The sequence below is a fragment of the Saccopteryx leptura genome, chromosome 2, assembly GCF_036850995.1.
Source record: "Saccopteryx leptura isolate mSacLep1 chromosome 2, mSacLep1_pri_phased_curated, whole genome shotgun sequence".
Lineage (NCBI taxonomy): Eukaryota > Metazoa > Chordata > Mammalia > Chiroptera > Emballonuridae > Saccopteryx > Saccopteryx leptura.
This window is the reverse complement of record NC_089504.1, coordinates 285,339,302-285,355,588: the sequence shown is the minus strand read 5'-3', so window position 1 is coordinate 285,355,588 and position 16,287 is coordinate 285,339,302. Positions and strand designations below refer to the sequence as shown.

Sequence of the window (16,287 nt, the reverse complement as noted above, 5' to 3'; positions counted from 1 at the left end):
GGAAAAAAATGATATGGTTTCTCACAGAGAGACTTCCCAGATCCTTTCATCCTCAGAAATCGCCATGTCCCTTCCTGAGGACAGAAAAACCCTCCTTGCTGTCTAATTTCCATCTCCCCTATTGCAATTCTAACCAACCACTCTGCTCTCTGGGGAGCCCAGCCCCACACAGAATCTCTGTAAAGCCTTGAAGCTTACAGTATTGACGGGAGACCCATTTCAACCTTCTCACTGACCATCGTCTCCCTCTCATCGCATTCTGTTCTGAGGATGTCAGTTACTGTTCTAGACCCACCCCCACCCAGGCCCCTTTCCGGTGCTGTGTGCCAGCCGGTCCTGCACCCCACATCCCCAGCTGTTGACATTTTGTTGCCACTACCCACAGGATAAAGAAAGGGCCCCTGTTGTTCAACAATGGGGGAAAGATGGGGACAATGGGAAATTGTGCTTCTGATGGGGTGGGGACAGAGAGGGAAAGGACAGAAAGATGGACAAATGGGGGGGGGTTGGAAAGAAGGGGTCAGGTTTCTTGAAACAACTGGAGGTCCTGAAAGTCGGTTCCCATTGGAAAAGCCTCTTCCCGTAGGCGATGCACACCCAGGCACCGGAGGGCAGAGGTGAGGACTTTGTTGGGAAAGGGGGAGGGAAGGGGTGCTCCATTCCCCCACTGCTCTTCTGGGTTTTCTAACTTCTGGCCTATTATGGAATCAAGGCCCCAGAAAGCCAAGATCCTTGGTCCAGCAGCTCAGCCTGCAAGTGAGGTCCAAATGGAAAAATGGAGGCATCTAGAGCTTGACAGCTATGGATCTTTGAGCCTCATTGGCACAACATCCTCATACCCACCAATCAATCCACTCTTCTCTGGTCCAAGAGCATCTAGATGAAATAAGGCACCTTACTCTGCACTCTTCCAGGTGATCATTCCTGGTTGCTTCCTTTACTCCATACCCCTTAGTGGGGCTACCCCAGAGCCCAAGCCCAGCATCTTCCCCCGGGCCCAGGACAGTGAGCACCACAGATAGAGTGCCTGGTCACTTAGCCTCGCCTTAGTGGACTGAAGGGTAGCAGACTTCTGGGCATCTTGGCTTCTTCTGTGAGCTCAGGGCAGAAGCCCTTCCTTAAAGGTGCAAAGAGTAACTGCAGTGACCAGGGGCCTGAGTCCAGGCCTCTGAGGTGCCGGAACCTCCAAGCGCCCCAGGCACCTCCTTCACCAGGAACCTCTTCCTCCAGCAGGACAGAAAGCTGCCCATCACTGCTCCCTCCATCTCTGTGAAGAGACCAGCTTCTAACAGGTAGGCACTGGAGCTATTGGCCTCTCTCATTCTCTGTAAGAGGTATGAAGAAATTGTGTCTGCACGTGCTCTAAAATACAGAAATATAGATCAGTTATTAGGTGCTTCAGCCTCAGTCAGATCCAGATTCAAATCCCAGAAAATCCCTCCTCTTACAAACTGTTTGATCTCACTCAAGTTTACTAAAATATATGCACTTTTGTTTGAGTATATAAAATGGGATTCATAATTGTTTCTACCTTGTAGGATTGCTGAGAGGAGTAAACATAAAAGTAGACATGTAAAGCGCTAGAGCCATTTCAGGCATATTAAACTGAACATGCTACCTCGCTATTACTATTGGTCCCTCAGTCAGTCTTGGTTCCCTCTACCACTCTGTTTACAAGGTTCTCCTTGTACAGAAGTGCTCTCACTCATGTCCCCATTCCAGATACTTTTCTCCTTTAGCCACTGGGAAGTCCTTTCTGTGCCTAACCCCCATCTCTCCTTCTGCAAGGTCGTGCTTGGCCTTCATTTGCAGGAAGATGGAGCTCAGCTCCTTAGCTTTCTGACTCCCCCTCAGTGTTTCCTCCCTCTCCACATGTCCCAGCTCTCCTTCCCAGAAGTCCTTAATATGAGCTCATTCATTAACACACACATATATTAGTACTTACTGGGGTGGGGGGAGGTGAAAAGTAGAGGGGGGATAGATAGAGGTGAGGGAGACTTGACTTGGGGTGGTGGACATTCAATGCAATATACAGATGATGTATAGTAGAATTCTCCACCTGAAACCTGTATAATTTTATTAGCCAATGTCACCCCAATAAATTCAATTAAAAAATTTTAGTACCTAAACCATGCCAGAAATTATGCTGGGTGCTACAGAAATTAACTAACATATAGGTACATAGCACTTACTATAGATCAGGCTCTATTTTAAGCAGTTAAATACATTATTTTCTATTTATTGATTGATTTTAGAAAGAGAGGAAGGCATAGAAAAAAACATCAATTTCCACTTATTTATGCATTAATTCGTTGATTTTTGTAGGTACCCTGACCAGGGATTGAACCTGTACCCCTGGCTTATTGGGATGACATGCTAACCAACTGAGCTACCCAGCTGGAGCTACATATATTATTTTCATCAAATCCTCACAACTAGGCCCTGGCCAGGTAGCTCAGCGCATAGAGCATCATCTCAATGCACTGAGGTCACAGGTTTGATCCCTGGTCAGGGCACATAGGAGAAGCAACCAATAAGTGCACAACTAAGTGGAACAACTAGTTGATGCTTCTTTCTCTCCCCCTTTCTCTCTCTAAAATAAATAAATAAATAAAATTTAAATACTTCTAAGAGAAGAAAAGTCCCCAGTTCAGTGCAGTAGGGGAACCAGGCAAGTGGACCACAGTGCACTACAGTGTGGTGAAGGTGGGGGAAGAGAAAAGGCTTCCCAGTGGAGGTGAAGCCCCAACTGCTGGCTGTGAGGAGGGGAGAGTGAACTTGGACTGTTTGGGAGCCAAAAGTCCAACATGTGTGGAGTGCAGTGCAGAGGGCACAGGTGGTGAAGTGCAGGGGGAAACTGGATCACAGTCTTAGAAGCGGTGCTTTAGGCAAGTGGGCTTTATTCTAAAGGGCAACAGGGAGCCACTGTTTCAAGCAGGAGAGTGACCAAATCATATTTATTCTGGCTTCAGATGGGAACAGGTGTTGGGAGAGGAGAGAGACTGAAGCTGGCAATCCAGATGGCAAGGCTTAGGAAGTGGCACTTGTGATGAGCAGGGGATAGGTAGAGGACCTGCTGACTGAAGGGATAGGAGAGAAGAGGGATGGGTAAGGGTGGGGTGTGGTTGCTACTGACCCCCTACGCTATCACCTTCCTTTTGCCACCAACATAAGCATCTCTTTCCGCTCCAGTGCTTCCAGCTGGACAGTCTCCTCTGAGGAATTCCTAATGACTGCTTTCTCTTGCCTGATCCCATTCCCTTAGTCCTAAAGAATGGTCCACGTTTTGTGCCCTGTAGACCCAGCTGGGCTGACTCTCCATCATGCAAGTCTGGCTCCATCTCCCTACAGTCTGTCACTTCCTTCTCCCTTGGGCCTTCACCATCCTCCACAAAGCCCTGGGGGGCCCAGGTAAGACCTCAGTCTTAGTCTGACCCACGCAGGGGATAGAATGTCGACCTGGGATGCTGAGGTCCCAGGTTAGAAATCTCAAGGTCCCCGGGCTGAGCACAGGCTCATCGGCTTCAGCGCAGGTTCACCAGCTTGAGCGCGGGGTCGCAGGTTTGAGGCTTGAGCAAGTGATCATCCACAAGATCCCAAGGTCGCTATCTTGTGCAAGGAGTCACTGATTTGGCTGGAGCCCATCCCCCTCAAGGCACATATGAGAAGCAATCAATGAACAACTAAAGTGTTGCAACTACGAGTTGATGCTTCTCATCTTTCTCTCTCTCGATCTCTATCTCAAAAACAAACAAACAAAAACAACAACCTCAATCCTGCCCAGAATCTGGGAAACAGTGGGGGAGAGGAACCAGGTGTGGGGAAAGTAGAAAGGGCAGTTGTTGGAGGTACCCAAGGAGTGAGAGTCACTGCTGATGGTGCAATCGAGGAGAGGGTGGGCAGCTTGGGGAACAAGATCTGGATGGGCACTTGGGGCAGTGGGGGTCAGGAAGTTCCTGCCACTGTGGCCCCCTCTGCTCAGCATCCCACCGGGGCCCCTTCTACCTTCTGCCTCCCATCCACGAGGTCATTCACTCTCGTCGTGGCGCCACAACCACGCTGCCCTGCGTCCTGGGCACCCTGCCTCCCAGTTACAAGGTACGCTGGAGCAAAGTGGAGCCAGAAGAGCTTCGGGAAACGCTGATCCTTATCACCAACGGACTGCATGCCCAGGGCTACGGGGCCCTGGGGGGACGAGCCAGGATGAGGAAGGGGCATCGCCTAGACGCCTCCCTGGTCATTGCGGGCGTGCGCCTGGAGGACGAGGGCCGGTATCGCTGTGAACTCATTAATGGCATCGAGGACGAGAGCGTGGCGCTGACCCTGCGCCTGGAGGGTGAGACGCTGCGTTTACAGACCTCTCCTCTCTCGCGGTGGTGGGGGTGGGGATAGGAGTGTTCGAGTCCCCTCTCCCCCAGCCCTCTCTGCTAGATTGTACCGCCTTTTCCTCCCCACCCCCCTCGTTTGCCAGCTCTCCCCAGGCTGTTCACCATCCCCCCACCCCCAGGTGTGGTGTTTCCGTACCAGCCCAGCCGGGGCCGGTACCAGTTCAATTACTACGAAGCGAAACTGGCGTGCGAGGAGCAGGACGGACGCCTGGCTACCTACGCCCAGCTGTATCAGGGTGAGCGACCCCCCGGGTACCGCCTCGGCCCGCCCTCCCCAGGCTGTCACAGGGGCCCCGGCGGAGAAGGCCTCCGGATCCGGCTTCTGCCTGTGACACCTCTAATCCTCCCGTCTCCCGCCAGCGTGGACGGAGGGGCTGGACTGGTGTAACGCAGGCTGGCTGCTCGAGGGCTCCGTGCGCTACCCTGTGCTGACAGCGCGCGCGCCGTGCGGCGGCCACGGCCGGCCGGGGATCCGCAGCTACGGGCCCCGCGACCGGAAGCGCGACCGCTACGACGCGTTCTGTTTCACCTCCGCGTTGGCAGGTGAGGGGCGGGGCGAGCGCCGCGGGGCGGGGAGGCGAGTCGGGAGGCGGGGCTTGATGTGCTGCGGAATGGGCGGCGCGGCGCACAGCACAGACCTTGGCCTGGGGCGCGAAAGCGGAAGGCGGAGGCTGGGGATCCGGCCTGTCTTTTCAAGGCCTGGCCCCCGTGTCTCTCCGCCCACCAGCTCCAGCCCTCCTCCCGCAACCCCACCGGCACGTCTGCCGGGGTGTTCTCACTCCTCCTCAGCCTGCCCCTCGCTTCTGCTCCCTCGGATCCTGAATCCCCGCTGCACCCCACCCTGTCCTGCTCTCGCCTAGTCAGTGACCCGCTTCGGTCCCCAGGCCAAGTGTTCTTCGTGCCCGGGCGGCTGACGCTGCCCGAAGCCCACGCTGCGTGCCGGCGGCGCGGAGCCATGGTGGCCAAGGTCGGGCACCTCTACGCCGCCTGGAAGTTCTCGGGGCTGGACCAGTGCGACGGCGGCTGGCTGGCGGACGGTAGCGTGCGCTTCCCCATCACCACGCCGCGGCCGCGCTGCGGGGGCCTCCCGGATCCCGGAGTGCGCAGCTTCGGCTTTCCCCAGCCCCAGCAGGCCAACTACGGGACCTACTGCTACTCGGAGTAGGGGCTCACCGCACCCTCTCCAGCGCGCGGAACAAAGCCTAGAAGTCACGGTGGGGGTGGGGGGTCTCTCGCCGCCCCTTTCCCGCGAGCCTCCCCTCCCGCCGGACGAGGAGCAGCCCCTCTTGACCAGCCTTCCCGACCCAAGGGCTGCGGGCCGGGAACCCAGCCGGTCGGGTATCGGGAGGGGAGGTCGTGGCGTTCCCGGTGGCGGGGTGCAGCTACTGCTCTCGGACCCGCAGATCGAGGAACAGTGGCAGTTCGCGTGCCCCTGGCAGACGACTCAGCCGCTGCTAGAGGGCGGGAGGGCCGCCTAGGGGACAGTAACTGACCTCTGTATATAGCAATAAAATAACGGGAACTTTTTACGTTGGTGAAACTATTAATACAAGCGCTGCGAGGCGCCGGGGAGGGAGATGACCTTCGATCCGGCTTGCTACTCGCCTCGGAAGGGCTCCGGCCGCTTAGGAACGAGTCTGCAGGAGAGGGGATGGCGAGGAGAGAGCACCAAAAGGGTGAAGGAGCGCTGAAGACACCGTGTGCTACCTGGCCCGATAGAGACGCGGAGAACCGAGGATGTTGAGCCAGGCAACAGCAGGGGCGCCACAAACTCATCTGAGGTTACTGGTACTTCAGATCTGCCAGAAGCGCTCCAACCCCCAGTCCTACCCCCGGGGCTCCACCAGAACAAATATGTGGGACCTAAAAATATTTCAAAATGTGTTTGTATCCTGCCAGTCTCCCAGAAGGACTACTATTAAAGAAAGGAAAGTTGCCTGACCAAGCGGTGGCGTAGTGGATAGAACGTCCGACTGGGACGCCAAGGACCCAGGATGGAAACCTCAAGGTCGCTGGCTTGAGGGCGGGCTCACCCAGCTGAGCAGGGGGTCGCTGGTTTGAGTGTGGGATCATAGATATGACCCCGTGGTCGCTGGCTTGAGCCCAAGGTCGGTGGCTTGATCAAGGAGTTCACTCGCTCTCCTGCAGCCCCCTGGTCAAGGTACATATGAGAAAGCAGTCACTAAACAACTAAGGAGACTAAGGAGCCACAATGAAAAATTGATGCTTCTCATCTCTCTCCCTTTCTGTCTATCCCTCTCTCTCTGTCTCAGTCACACACACATACATACACACAGACACACACAAAAAGGAAAGTGATACCATTGTTACAACTAGCAGGAAATTAACCCTATGAGCAAGGAAGTGGCAAACACCACACCAGCAAGCACGGCCCCGCAGGGTTGATACTTGGAGTGATTGTGCATTTGGTTTAGCACTCAGTACCACTATGGCTGCTAGGGAAAAGGGGCAACTGGACCAGGAGCACTATTAACATCTGGCTAAAGAAAACATACTAGTAACTCAACATACAAACTCAAATGTTGTTCATTTATTTTTCATATATATATATATATATAACTTTTTATTTTTTACTGTTTAAGCAATCTAACTGCACCACAAAAACCTGGTCTAGAGAATAGTTATGACTGAAGCAAAAGGTATGGACTTTCTAATGGTGCTTAATACATGTAAAATTGCTTTCCAGACCTGGCTGGTTGGCTCAGTGGTAAAGGGTCGGCCCTGGCTTGTGGATGTCCCGGGTTCGATTCCTGGTCAGGGCACACAGGAGAGGCGCCCATCTGCTTCTCCATCTCTCCCCCTCTCACTTCTCTCTTTCTCTCTCTTTCTTCTCCTCCCCTCCTGCAGCCAAGGCTCTACTAGAGCGAGTTGGCCCTGGGCGCTGAGGATGGCTCCATGGTTTCTGCCCCAGGCACTAAAATGACTTGGGTTGCAGCAGAGCAGGGCCCCAGATGGGCAGAGCATTGCCCCCTAGTGGGCTTGCTGGGTGGATCCTGGTCAGGATGCATGCGAGAATCTGTCTCTGCCTTCCCTCCTCTCACTTAAAATAATTTTTTTTTAAAATTGCTTTCCAAGAGGATTCTTGCTATGATGGTTAAAGAGAATTCATCCCATAGTAATTCGTATAAGGGACAGATAATGATCAAATGAAGAGCATCTTCAATAATCCTCAGATAGCAAATGAAATATTTAGGCCAGTTCCTAAGCTTTGGTTTTTCTATTATGCCCATTGAATATCTGCCTTCCAAGTTTGTTGTGAGCAGTATTGACACAATGTGTATACTGTGTAGTACATGCCTGCCACACATAAAAGGCACTTAGTAAGTGGAACCTATAATAATCAATGATTATTATAACAATAATAACAATAATTATTATTATTCAGGTTCTGACCAGGTAGCTTGTAGGCTTGGTTGCTGTATGGCATTGTGTTAGTTAAGACAAGCTACATTATGCTATGATAACAAACAAACCCCAATCACAGTGGCTTAAAACAACAAAGATTTATTTCTCACTCAGGCTACATGCATGTTGCGTCAAGCACTACCAGGTCAAGAAGAGGTGGGTCTTCTCATTTTAGTTATTCAGGGACCCAGGCTGGTAGAACAGTCACCATCTCAAATGCTGTAAATCACAATGCCAGAAGCAAAAAATAAAAAGCTCTGGAAGGTCTTATACAGCCAATCAACAGCAGACCAAAAAGACAATTGTCCCTTCTGTTCACAATTGTTTTCCAGAAATAATCACATAGCCCCATTCAACCACAGGGAATGGGAAAGAGCAGGCACCTTGGCCTAAAAGCAGAATTGGAGATACTATTTGGTGGCAGCAGCAACGGCACCCAGGGCTACCACAAGCACCAAGGAGGGTAGTCTAAATTCTGGGACACATTAGTATTCACTCATTCCTCCAGCGCTCTTCTGGATTTTCTAAGTTCTGGCCTATTATGGAGTCAACAGCTCAGAAAGCCAAGATCCTTGGCTCAGCAGCTCAGCCTGTAGGCAGAGATGGCTTTTCTTCTCTATTATGCCTTCAGGCTTTGTCAAGAGACCATATGAAAGCTTTTTTGCAACAACTTTGCTGCCAGAACACAGGTGTCATGAAAATCACCACTAAATCTGAGCCAAAATGGGAAAAGAAAAGACTCATATCAACATTGTCATCATTGGACATGTAGATTTCAACAAATCTACCAGTACCGGCCATCTGATCTACAAACATGAGAGATCGACAAAAGAACCATCAAAAAAATTTGAGAAGAAGGCTGCTGAGATGGGGAAGGAATCCTGCACGTGTACCTGGGTCTTGGATAAACTGAAAGCTGAATGTGAGCGTGGCATTATCATTGATATCTCCCTGTGGAAATTCAAGACCAGCAAGTATTATGTGACCTAGGACATAGAGACTTGATCAAAAACATGATTGCAGGTACATCTCAGCTGATTGTGCTGTCCTGATTATTGCTGCTACTGTTGGTGAAGTTGAAGCAGGTATCTCCAAGAATGTGCAGACCTGCAAGCATGCCCTTCTGGCTTACACATTGGGAGTGAAACAACTGATTGCTGGTGTTAACAAAACAGATTCCACTGAGCTACCCTACAGCCAGAAGAGATACGAGGAAATTATTATTATTTTTTTAATAATTTTATTTTTTTAATGGGGTGACATCAATAAATCAGGATATATTGATATATCAACATATATTCAAAGATAACAAGTCCAGGTTATCTTGTCGTTCAATTATGTTGCATACCCATCACCCAAAGTCAGATTGTCCTCTGTCACCTTTTATCTAGTTTTCTTTGTGCCCCTCCCCCTCCCCCTTTCCCTCTCCCTTTCCCCCCTCTCCCCATAACCACCACACTCTTATCAATGTCTCTTAGTTTCACTTTTTTTTTTTTAACTCAATCTTTTTTTAAATTTTTTTTTATTTTATTCATTTTAGAAAGGAGAGAGAGAGAGAGAGAGAGAGAAGGGGGGAGGAGCTGGAAGCATCAACTCCCATATGTGCCTTGACCAGGCAAGCCCAGGGTTTCGAACCGGCGACCTCAGCATTTCCAGGTCGACGCTTTATCCACTGCACCACCACAGGTCAGGCTCTTAGTTTCACTTTTATGTCCCACCTACGCATGGAATAATGCAGTTCCTGGTTTTTTCTGATTTACTTATTTCATTTCGTATCATGTTATCAAGATCCCACCATTTTGCTGTAAATGATCCAATGTCATCATTTCTTATGGCTGAGTAGTATTCCATAGTGTATATGTGCCACATCTTCTTTATCCAGTCATCTATTGACGGGCTTTTTGGTTGTTTCCATGTCCTGGCCACTGTGAACAATGCTGCAATGAACATGGGGCTGCATGTGTCTTTACGTATCAATGTTTCTGAGTTTTTGGGGTATATACCCAGTAGAGGGATTGCTGGGTCATAAGGTAGTTCTATTTTCAGTTTTTTGAGGAACCACCATACTTTCTTCCATAATGGTTGTACTACTTTACATTCCCACCAACAGTGTATGAGGGTTCCTTTTTCTCCACAGCCTCTCCAACATTTGCTATTACCTGTCTTGTTAATAATAGCTAATCTAACAGGTGTGAGGTGGTATCTCATTGCAGTTTTGATTTGCATTTCTCTAATAGCTAAAGAAGATGAGCATCTTTTCATATATCTGTTGGCCATTTGTATTTCTTCCTGGGAGAAGTGTCTGTTCATGTACGAGGAAATTATTAAAAAGCACCTACATTAAGAAAATCAGCTACGCCTGACCAGGAGGTGGCGCAGTGGATAGAGCATTGGACTGGGATGCAGAGAACCCAGGTTTGAGACCCCCAGGTTGCCAGCTTGAGCGCGGGCTCATCTGGCTTGAGCAAAAAAAAAGCTCACCAGCTTAGACCAAGGTCGCTGGCTTGAGCAAGGGATTACTCGGTCTGCTAAAGGCCCACGGTCAAGGCACATATGAGAAAGCAATCAATGAACAATTAAGGTGTCTCAATGCACAACGAAAAACTAATGATTGATTCTTCTCATCTCTCCGTTCCTGTCTGTCTGTCCCTGTCTATCCTTCTCTCTGACTGTCTCTCTGTCTCTGTAAAAACAAACAAACAAAAACAACAACAACAACAAAAAACAAACAAAAAAAGAAAATCAGCTACAACCCTGACACAGTAGCCTTTGTGCCATTTTCTGGTTGGAATGGCAACAGTGTGCTAGAGCCAAGTGCTAACATGCCTCCTGCCTGGAAGCTCATTTCCTTAGAATTGGTAAACAGCCTGCACAAAATGGAGTCAGTGTGGACAGGCCTGCATCAGATCCAGCCATGCATGACTGGAAAACAGGCCAGGACAGTATGCATGCGCACCCACCTTATGTAACTGATAAAGTTATACCCAGTTTTTGTAATCATGGCTTGGTGCCACTCTTGTGTGATTTACTATAAAACTCCTGTGCACTGTGTCAGGCGGCCATGGCCATACTGCATCTGTCTGCTGCTGTCACCCAATAAAGCATGTACCATCTGCCTACGGATCCACGTCTTCTTCCAGCTCCCAGTCCCTCATACCCCTCGATCCCTCCTTGCCTCTGAACGTGGACCCAACACTTGGTGTAGCTGGCAGGATGGAGTAAGAGTCCCTACTACCTGCCGGAGGGCATGTGGCCTCAGACGAGGGGTTGTGGTACCCCGTGGCTGTGGTTTTAATGTCTTGGACGCCTCCTGAGGAGTGGGGAAGGTAGATGGGAGTCCCCAGCCTTTGGAGAAGGCCCTGTGAGTCCTTGAAGAGGCGATTCCTGAGAAGTCTTGCGTTGCAGCTGGCCGAGTTGACTGGCTGTTCCTCACAGCCTTGAAGTGGCAGCATGAAAGCATTCTGGCTTGTGAAGCCCAACTGGGAGATTTACGGCTTGAGGAGGAATGGCTGGAAGCCTGTATATGAGCTCTTGAGCAAGAGCTTGCTCATCTGGGGGAGGACCTGGACTCTGAGGACACTGATGAGCTTGGGAGTGGGGAGGGGGAGAGGAGGGTTCCACCCTGGGCCCAGAACGGCATTGTACGTCCAGTGGTGAAGCAGAGGCTGGAACATTCCCAGCCCTTAGCCCAGGGAGGTGGCCCATGGGGACCCCCGTGATGACGGAATTTACTACGTACACTACTTACACTCCCACTGAGCTGCAGGAGCTCAGGAAGCAAAGCTGACAGCATCCAGGGGAACCCATCCCAACTTGGCTCCTTCACTTATGGGACAAAGGAGCAGACGGTCTGCAGTTATCACCTGATGAATTGGAGAAGCTGGCCTTCATCACCATATATCCATCCCTGAGACAGCGACTGCAGATCAGGTGGCGCTTGAGAGGCACCCAGGGTGATCACTTGCTGATTGATTGGCTGATATCCGTGACCCATATGGTTTGGCATGATGCCAGAGAGCTTTCCAAGGGCGTGACTAAGTGGACCACCTACATTGACCTGGTGCAGGTGATCCAGGAGATGGGTATGTGCCAGGCAATGTTTAATTTGAACACCTGGGGACCAGATGATGAGCACTTTACTACCCGCATGAAAGACTTGATCCTGGCTTCCACGCCATCTGCAGCATGTGGGTCTCTGACGGCCATCCTCACGCCATATGTGAATTGACACATACATAAGATAACAACAGCCATGGTGGGCTTGGGGGAAGTGAAAATCAAATGACGGGGTCGTAGAATGGCACATCCCATATGGCAGAAGGAAGAAACAAAGGTAGGTTGAGTGAGCACTATAGGAGAGGGGCCCCAGAAAGTCTCCCACCTGCAAATGTGGATTGATTTATTAGCAGCCAGGGTAGACAAAAACAAAACAGATCAACAGCCTGATGATGTCCTATCAGCCTTGCGGCGACAGTTGCTAAAGGAGCAGAGGTTCCAGAAGCGCACCGAGTGTGGAGCTGGAAAGGCTTTTCTGCACACCCTGTATGGCTCCAAGACTTTCTGAGTACCGCTGGGGAGGATTTGCCCTCCTCGACTAGGGGTCAAGCCGAGGCACCCAGCTGGGAAGGCCCCAGGGGTCAAGCCGAGGCACCTAGCTGGGAAGGCCCCAGAAGACCAGAGGTCACATGTTGAAGTAACTATTTACTGGTCCCCCTGGAATATTCAGCACATCCTGGCTTTAGTGGACACCCGTGCAGTCTGTAGTCTGTTGTATGGGAACCCAGAGAGGTTTTTGGTGCCCATAGCACACATTCAAGGTTATGGTGGCTAGACAATTTGAGTGTGACAACCCACGCTCATGTTGGGCATTGGGCATTTGCTACCATAAGCATACAAGGTGTATGTTTCCCTATACCAGAGTATATTTGGGGGATAAACATTTTGAAGGAGCTTACTATTGCCACCACACAAGGAGAGTTCCACTTGCATGTTGTGAGCCACTAAGCCAGTCCTAAGAGGCCACCTCCATCACAAGGCTATGGTGCTTCCCACCCACACACGAATAGTGAAGGTGCATCAATATCATTTGCCTGGGGGACATGAGGAGATAGGACAGACTATCCTCCAACTAGAGAAAGCTGGTATAGTGTGGCCATGCATAGCCCCTTTAATTCCCCAGTGTGACCAGTGAAGAAGGCTGATGGACACATGACAGTTGACCAAGGTGACTTCCCCACTTCATGCAGCCATTCCATTGGTGCTGGATTTAATGGACTAGTTGACTCTGACTTTAGGATGCTACCACTATTTAGTGAACATGGCCAATGCTTTCTTTTCTATTGGCATTGCCCCAGAGAACCAGGGAACAATTTGCCTTCAGGTGGGAAGGGCATCAATGGACTTTTGTTGTCTTGTCACAGGGCTATTTGCACAGCCTGACCATTTGCCATGGTTTGGAAACCACAGATCTGACCTCATGGGCCAAGCCACCCACGATGGCCCGCTTTCATTATATTAAGAAAAATTCTAACCACTGATTCTCTTAAAGATCTAGAGACAAGCAGAAGAGAGTTTGAAAGGTGCCCTAGAAACATGGGGCTGGGTTTTCAATGCCAACAAAGTGCAAGGATATGGTTTATCATCAAGTTCTTGGGACTTGTCTGGTCGCAAAATACCAAAGTAATCCCTGAAGCAGTGATAGATAAGATCCAAGCATATCCCTGACCACAGATGGTCAAATAGTTACAGACCTTTGTAGGTATCTTGGGGTATTGGTGTCTGTTTATTCCCCATCTAACTCAGACCGTTCGCCATCTGTACCAGCTGTGTCGGAAGGGGTCAGTCTGGGATTGGACTTTAGAGGCAGAGTGGGCCTTTAAGGATGCCAAGCGGGCAGTGGCTTAGGCACAGGCCCTACAAGTGGTTGGTTTCTAAGCCTTTCCAGTTAGATGTTACTGTAACCCCTGATGGGTTTGAGTGGGGCCTATGGCAGAATACCAGGCAATGGCACAGCCCGATAGACTTTTGGTCCCAATAGTGGAAAGATGCGGAGACTCACTACTCCTTGGTGGAGAAACGGCTAGCAGCTGTCTATGTGGCCTTGTATGCTTATGAATCCATTACCTTGCAGGGGCAGGTGCAAATCCGCACTGCCTACCCCATAGCTGGATGGGTGACCTCATGGATGTTCACACCCAAGTTGGACCTAGCACAAAATCCTACTCTGGATAAAAGGGGTGCCTGTCTGGAACAAAAGGCTGTACTGAGTACTAGCCCTCTGACTCAGGAGCTGCAACAAGTGTTGGGCTCCATTACCTTTGCAGAATTGCTGGATGCTGTGCAGGGGGTTGATGTCACCCCCAGTCCCTATCGTGAAGAGACACCTCCCTTATTGCCAGATGCCTGGTATACAGATGGATCTAGCTGTGGGAATCCTGGCAGCTAGGCCATAGTGACTATCCACTTGGACACGGACAAAATGTGGGTTGAATCAGGGACAGAGCAAAGCAGCCAGTGGGCTGAGCTATGGGCAGTATGGATAGTTATCACTAAGGAAAGTGGGCCCCTACATACTGGTACAGATGGCTGGGCTGTGTACTGGGGTCTTACACTGTGGTTCCCACAATGGGAGCAACAGAAGTGGCTTGTGGGGCAACACCCAGTGTGAAGGCTATATGGCAGGATTTGTGGGCTCTGGGCACTCACAACTGTGAGTGTGGTGTTTATGTACCATTAGAGTGGGCATTGTCCCCTCCTAAGCCCAGGAAATGATGAAGCCAACACCCTAGCACAGGCATATTAGTCTCCGCTTCCCCACAATAGACACACATATGGTTGCATCGGCGCCTGGGGCATGCTGGTCCAAGAACTATGTTGCGTGTAGCCCACTCTTGGGGACTTGAGGTGGCCCCTGCAGGCATGCTACAAGCGGTATGACAGTGCTCAGCCTGTGCATGGATGCACCCCACGAGGTTTGGGTTGCAGCCCAAGAGTAGGCAGGTAGCCCATGGGGTAGCACCTTTGCAACATGAGCAGGTAGATTTTATAGGACCCCTGCCCACAGATGAAGGCTATGTGTACACCTTGACAGCTGTGGACACAGCCACTAGCCTCCTGTTTGCATACCGTGCCAAGAAGGTCACACAGGAAACAACTATATGGGTTTGGAACACCTGTGCGCCCTGTATGGACATCCTTTGAGCAGCGCTAGTGACCGAGGAACCCACTTTGACGGGTGCTTGATACGAGCCTGGTCTGTGGAGATGAATGTGACCTGGCAGCTCCATGTCCCCTATAGACCCCAAGCAGCAGGAATGATTGAACAGTATAATGGATTGTTGAAGGAAATGTACAATTGGGACATGATCCCCTCAGCTTGAAGGGGTGGTCACAGCACTTAAATTCTGTGGTGCACCTCTTTAATTAGCAACCCAGATGTATGGGGGTGGTCCTCCATAGACAGGAGGCAACTCCAAGCTCTGCATTTGAAAGTATGTACAGAGGATGACATGTTAAAGCCAAGGAATGGCCCTGTGGGTGCCCTGCTCCTGCCAGCCTCCCTCCCTCTGGAAGAGGGAGGGGAGGCCCTAGTCATGGCCATAGATAGCCACTGAGTCTGATGATCCCTGGATTGCCTTAGTAACTCCCTGGCGGAAGGGGCTAGAGTATCATTTACAAGTCTCCCCCATTCTTGCCACTTGGCCCCTGATGCTGACAGTTTCTGCCCCACAGCACGGGAAGGGTACCTTATTGAAGGGCACCCTTGATGTGGCTGTTTGGCCTGTCCTCCATGTACTGTTTTGTTCCCTGCCCCCACAACAGGAATCCCTAAGGGGGAACTGGTGTGGTATCACTGATCAGGATGTCCCCCACTGCCTGCTACCATCTTATTGTGTGATGAGAAAGTAGGTTGCATCCTGCCCAAGGGTGGCGACATGCCTATAACAGTGTCTGTTTCTTTTTATTGTCTTTCAGTCAGGATGATCTCAATCAACAGCATCATGTCTTTGGTGCACACCTATGCTCAAGTGTACAATGTGTCTCATTGCTGAGTGTGCACTGAACTGCCTACTGGTGCTGCCGGTGGATTCCCATGGCACATGCAACCAGCAACCATGGACAGCTGGTTCTGGCTAGCTACTCAAGACCCATCCGACAGGTGGCCTGAGACACAGCGTGCCCAGTGGTGGGATTCAGCTGGTTCACACCGGTTAGGCAGAACTGATACCTAACTTTTTGTTGAATTCAGCGAACTGGTTTTTTAAACAGCACTTATAATCAGGGTTCTCTCTAAGGTGGGCACCTGGGCAGCCACCCAATATGGAAATCACAAATTTACATTCCTTACTCTTCTTTAATGTTCATCTGCGCAATGTATTCTAAGCGCCTGTAGTAATGTTCATTCTGTCCATGGGTGAAATAAATTGCAAATGAGGATGCCAATCAAAAAGCGATATGGAACTATCTTAAATAA

The 16,287-nt window shown here is 50.4% G+C and overlaps 1 protein-coding gene and 1 long non-coding RNA gene across 4 annotated transcripts; one reads left to right on the top strand and one right to left on the bottom strand.

The window, feature by feature from the left end:
* The first annotated feature begins 534 nt into the window (after positions 1–534).
* Positions 535–6,987, top strand: HAPLN2 (hyaluronan and proteoglycan link protein 2). 3 transcript variants are annotated; one of them, XM_066362174.1, is made up of 8 exons: positions 535–617; positions 713–914; positions 1,234–1,292; positions 3,300–3,411; positions 3,983–4,336; positions 4,508–4,624; positions 4,749–4,931; positions 5,273–6,987. In XM_066362174.1, the coding sequence occupies exons 4-8, from the start codon at positions 3,324–3,326 to the stop codon at positions 5,551–5,553; spliced, it is 1,023 nt and encodes a 340-aa protein (XP_066218271.1). In that variant the 5' UTR covers positions 535–617; positions 713–914; positions 1,234–1,292; positions 3,300–3,323; the 3' UTR covers positions 5,554–6,987. The 3 variants fall into 3 exon arrangements, with proteins under 3 accessions (XP_066218271.1, XP_066218269.1, XP_066218270.1); XM_066362172.1 differs by lacking the exon at positions 713–914; XM_066362173.1 differs by lacking the exon at positions 713–914 and having other exon boundaries at positions 1,231–1,292.
* LOC136390964 (uncharacterized) lies at positions 2,939–3,983 on the bottom strand. The gene is made up of 2 exons (XR_010748793.1): positions 3,460–3,983; positions 2,939–3,080 (listed from the first exon to the last, which is right to left on the bottom strand). It is a non-coding gene; the product is annotated as an uncharacterized lncRNA (long non-coding RNA).
* Positions 6,988–16,287: the final 9,300 nt, after the last annotated feature.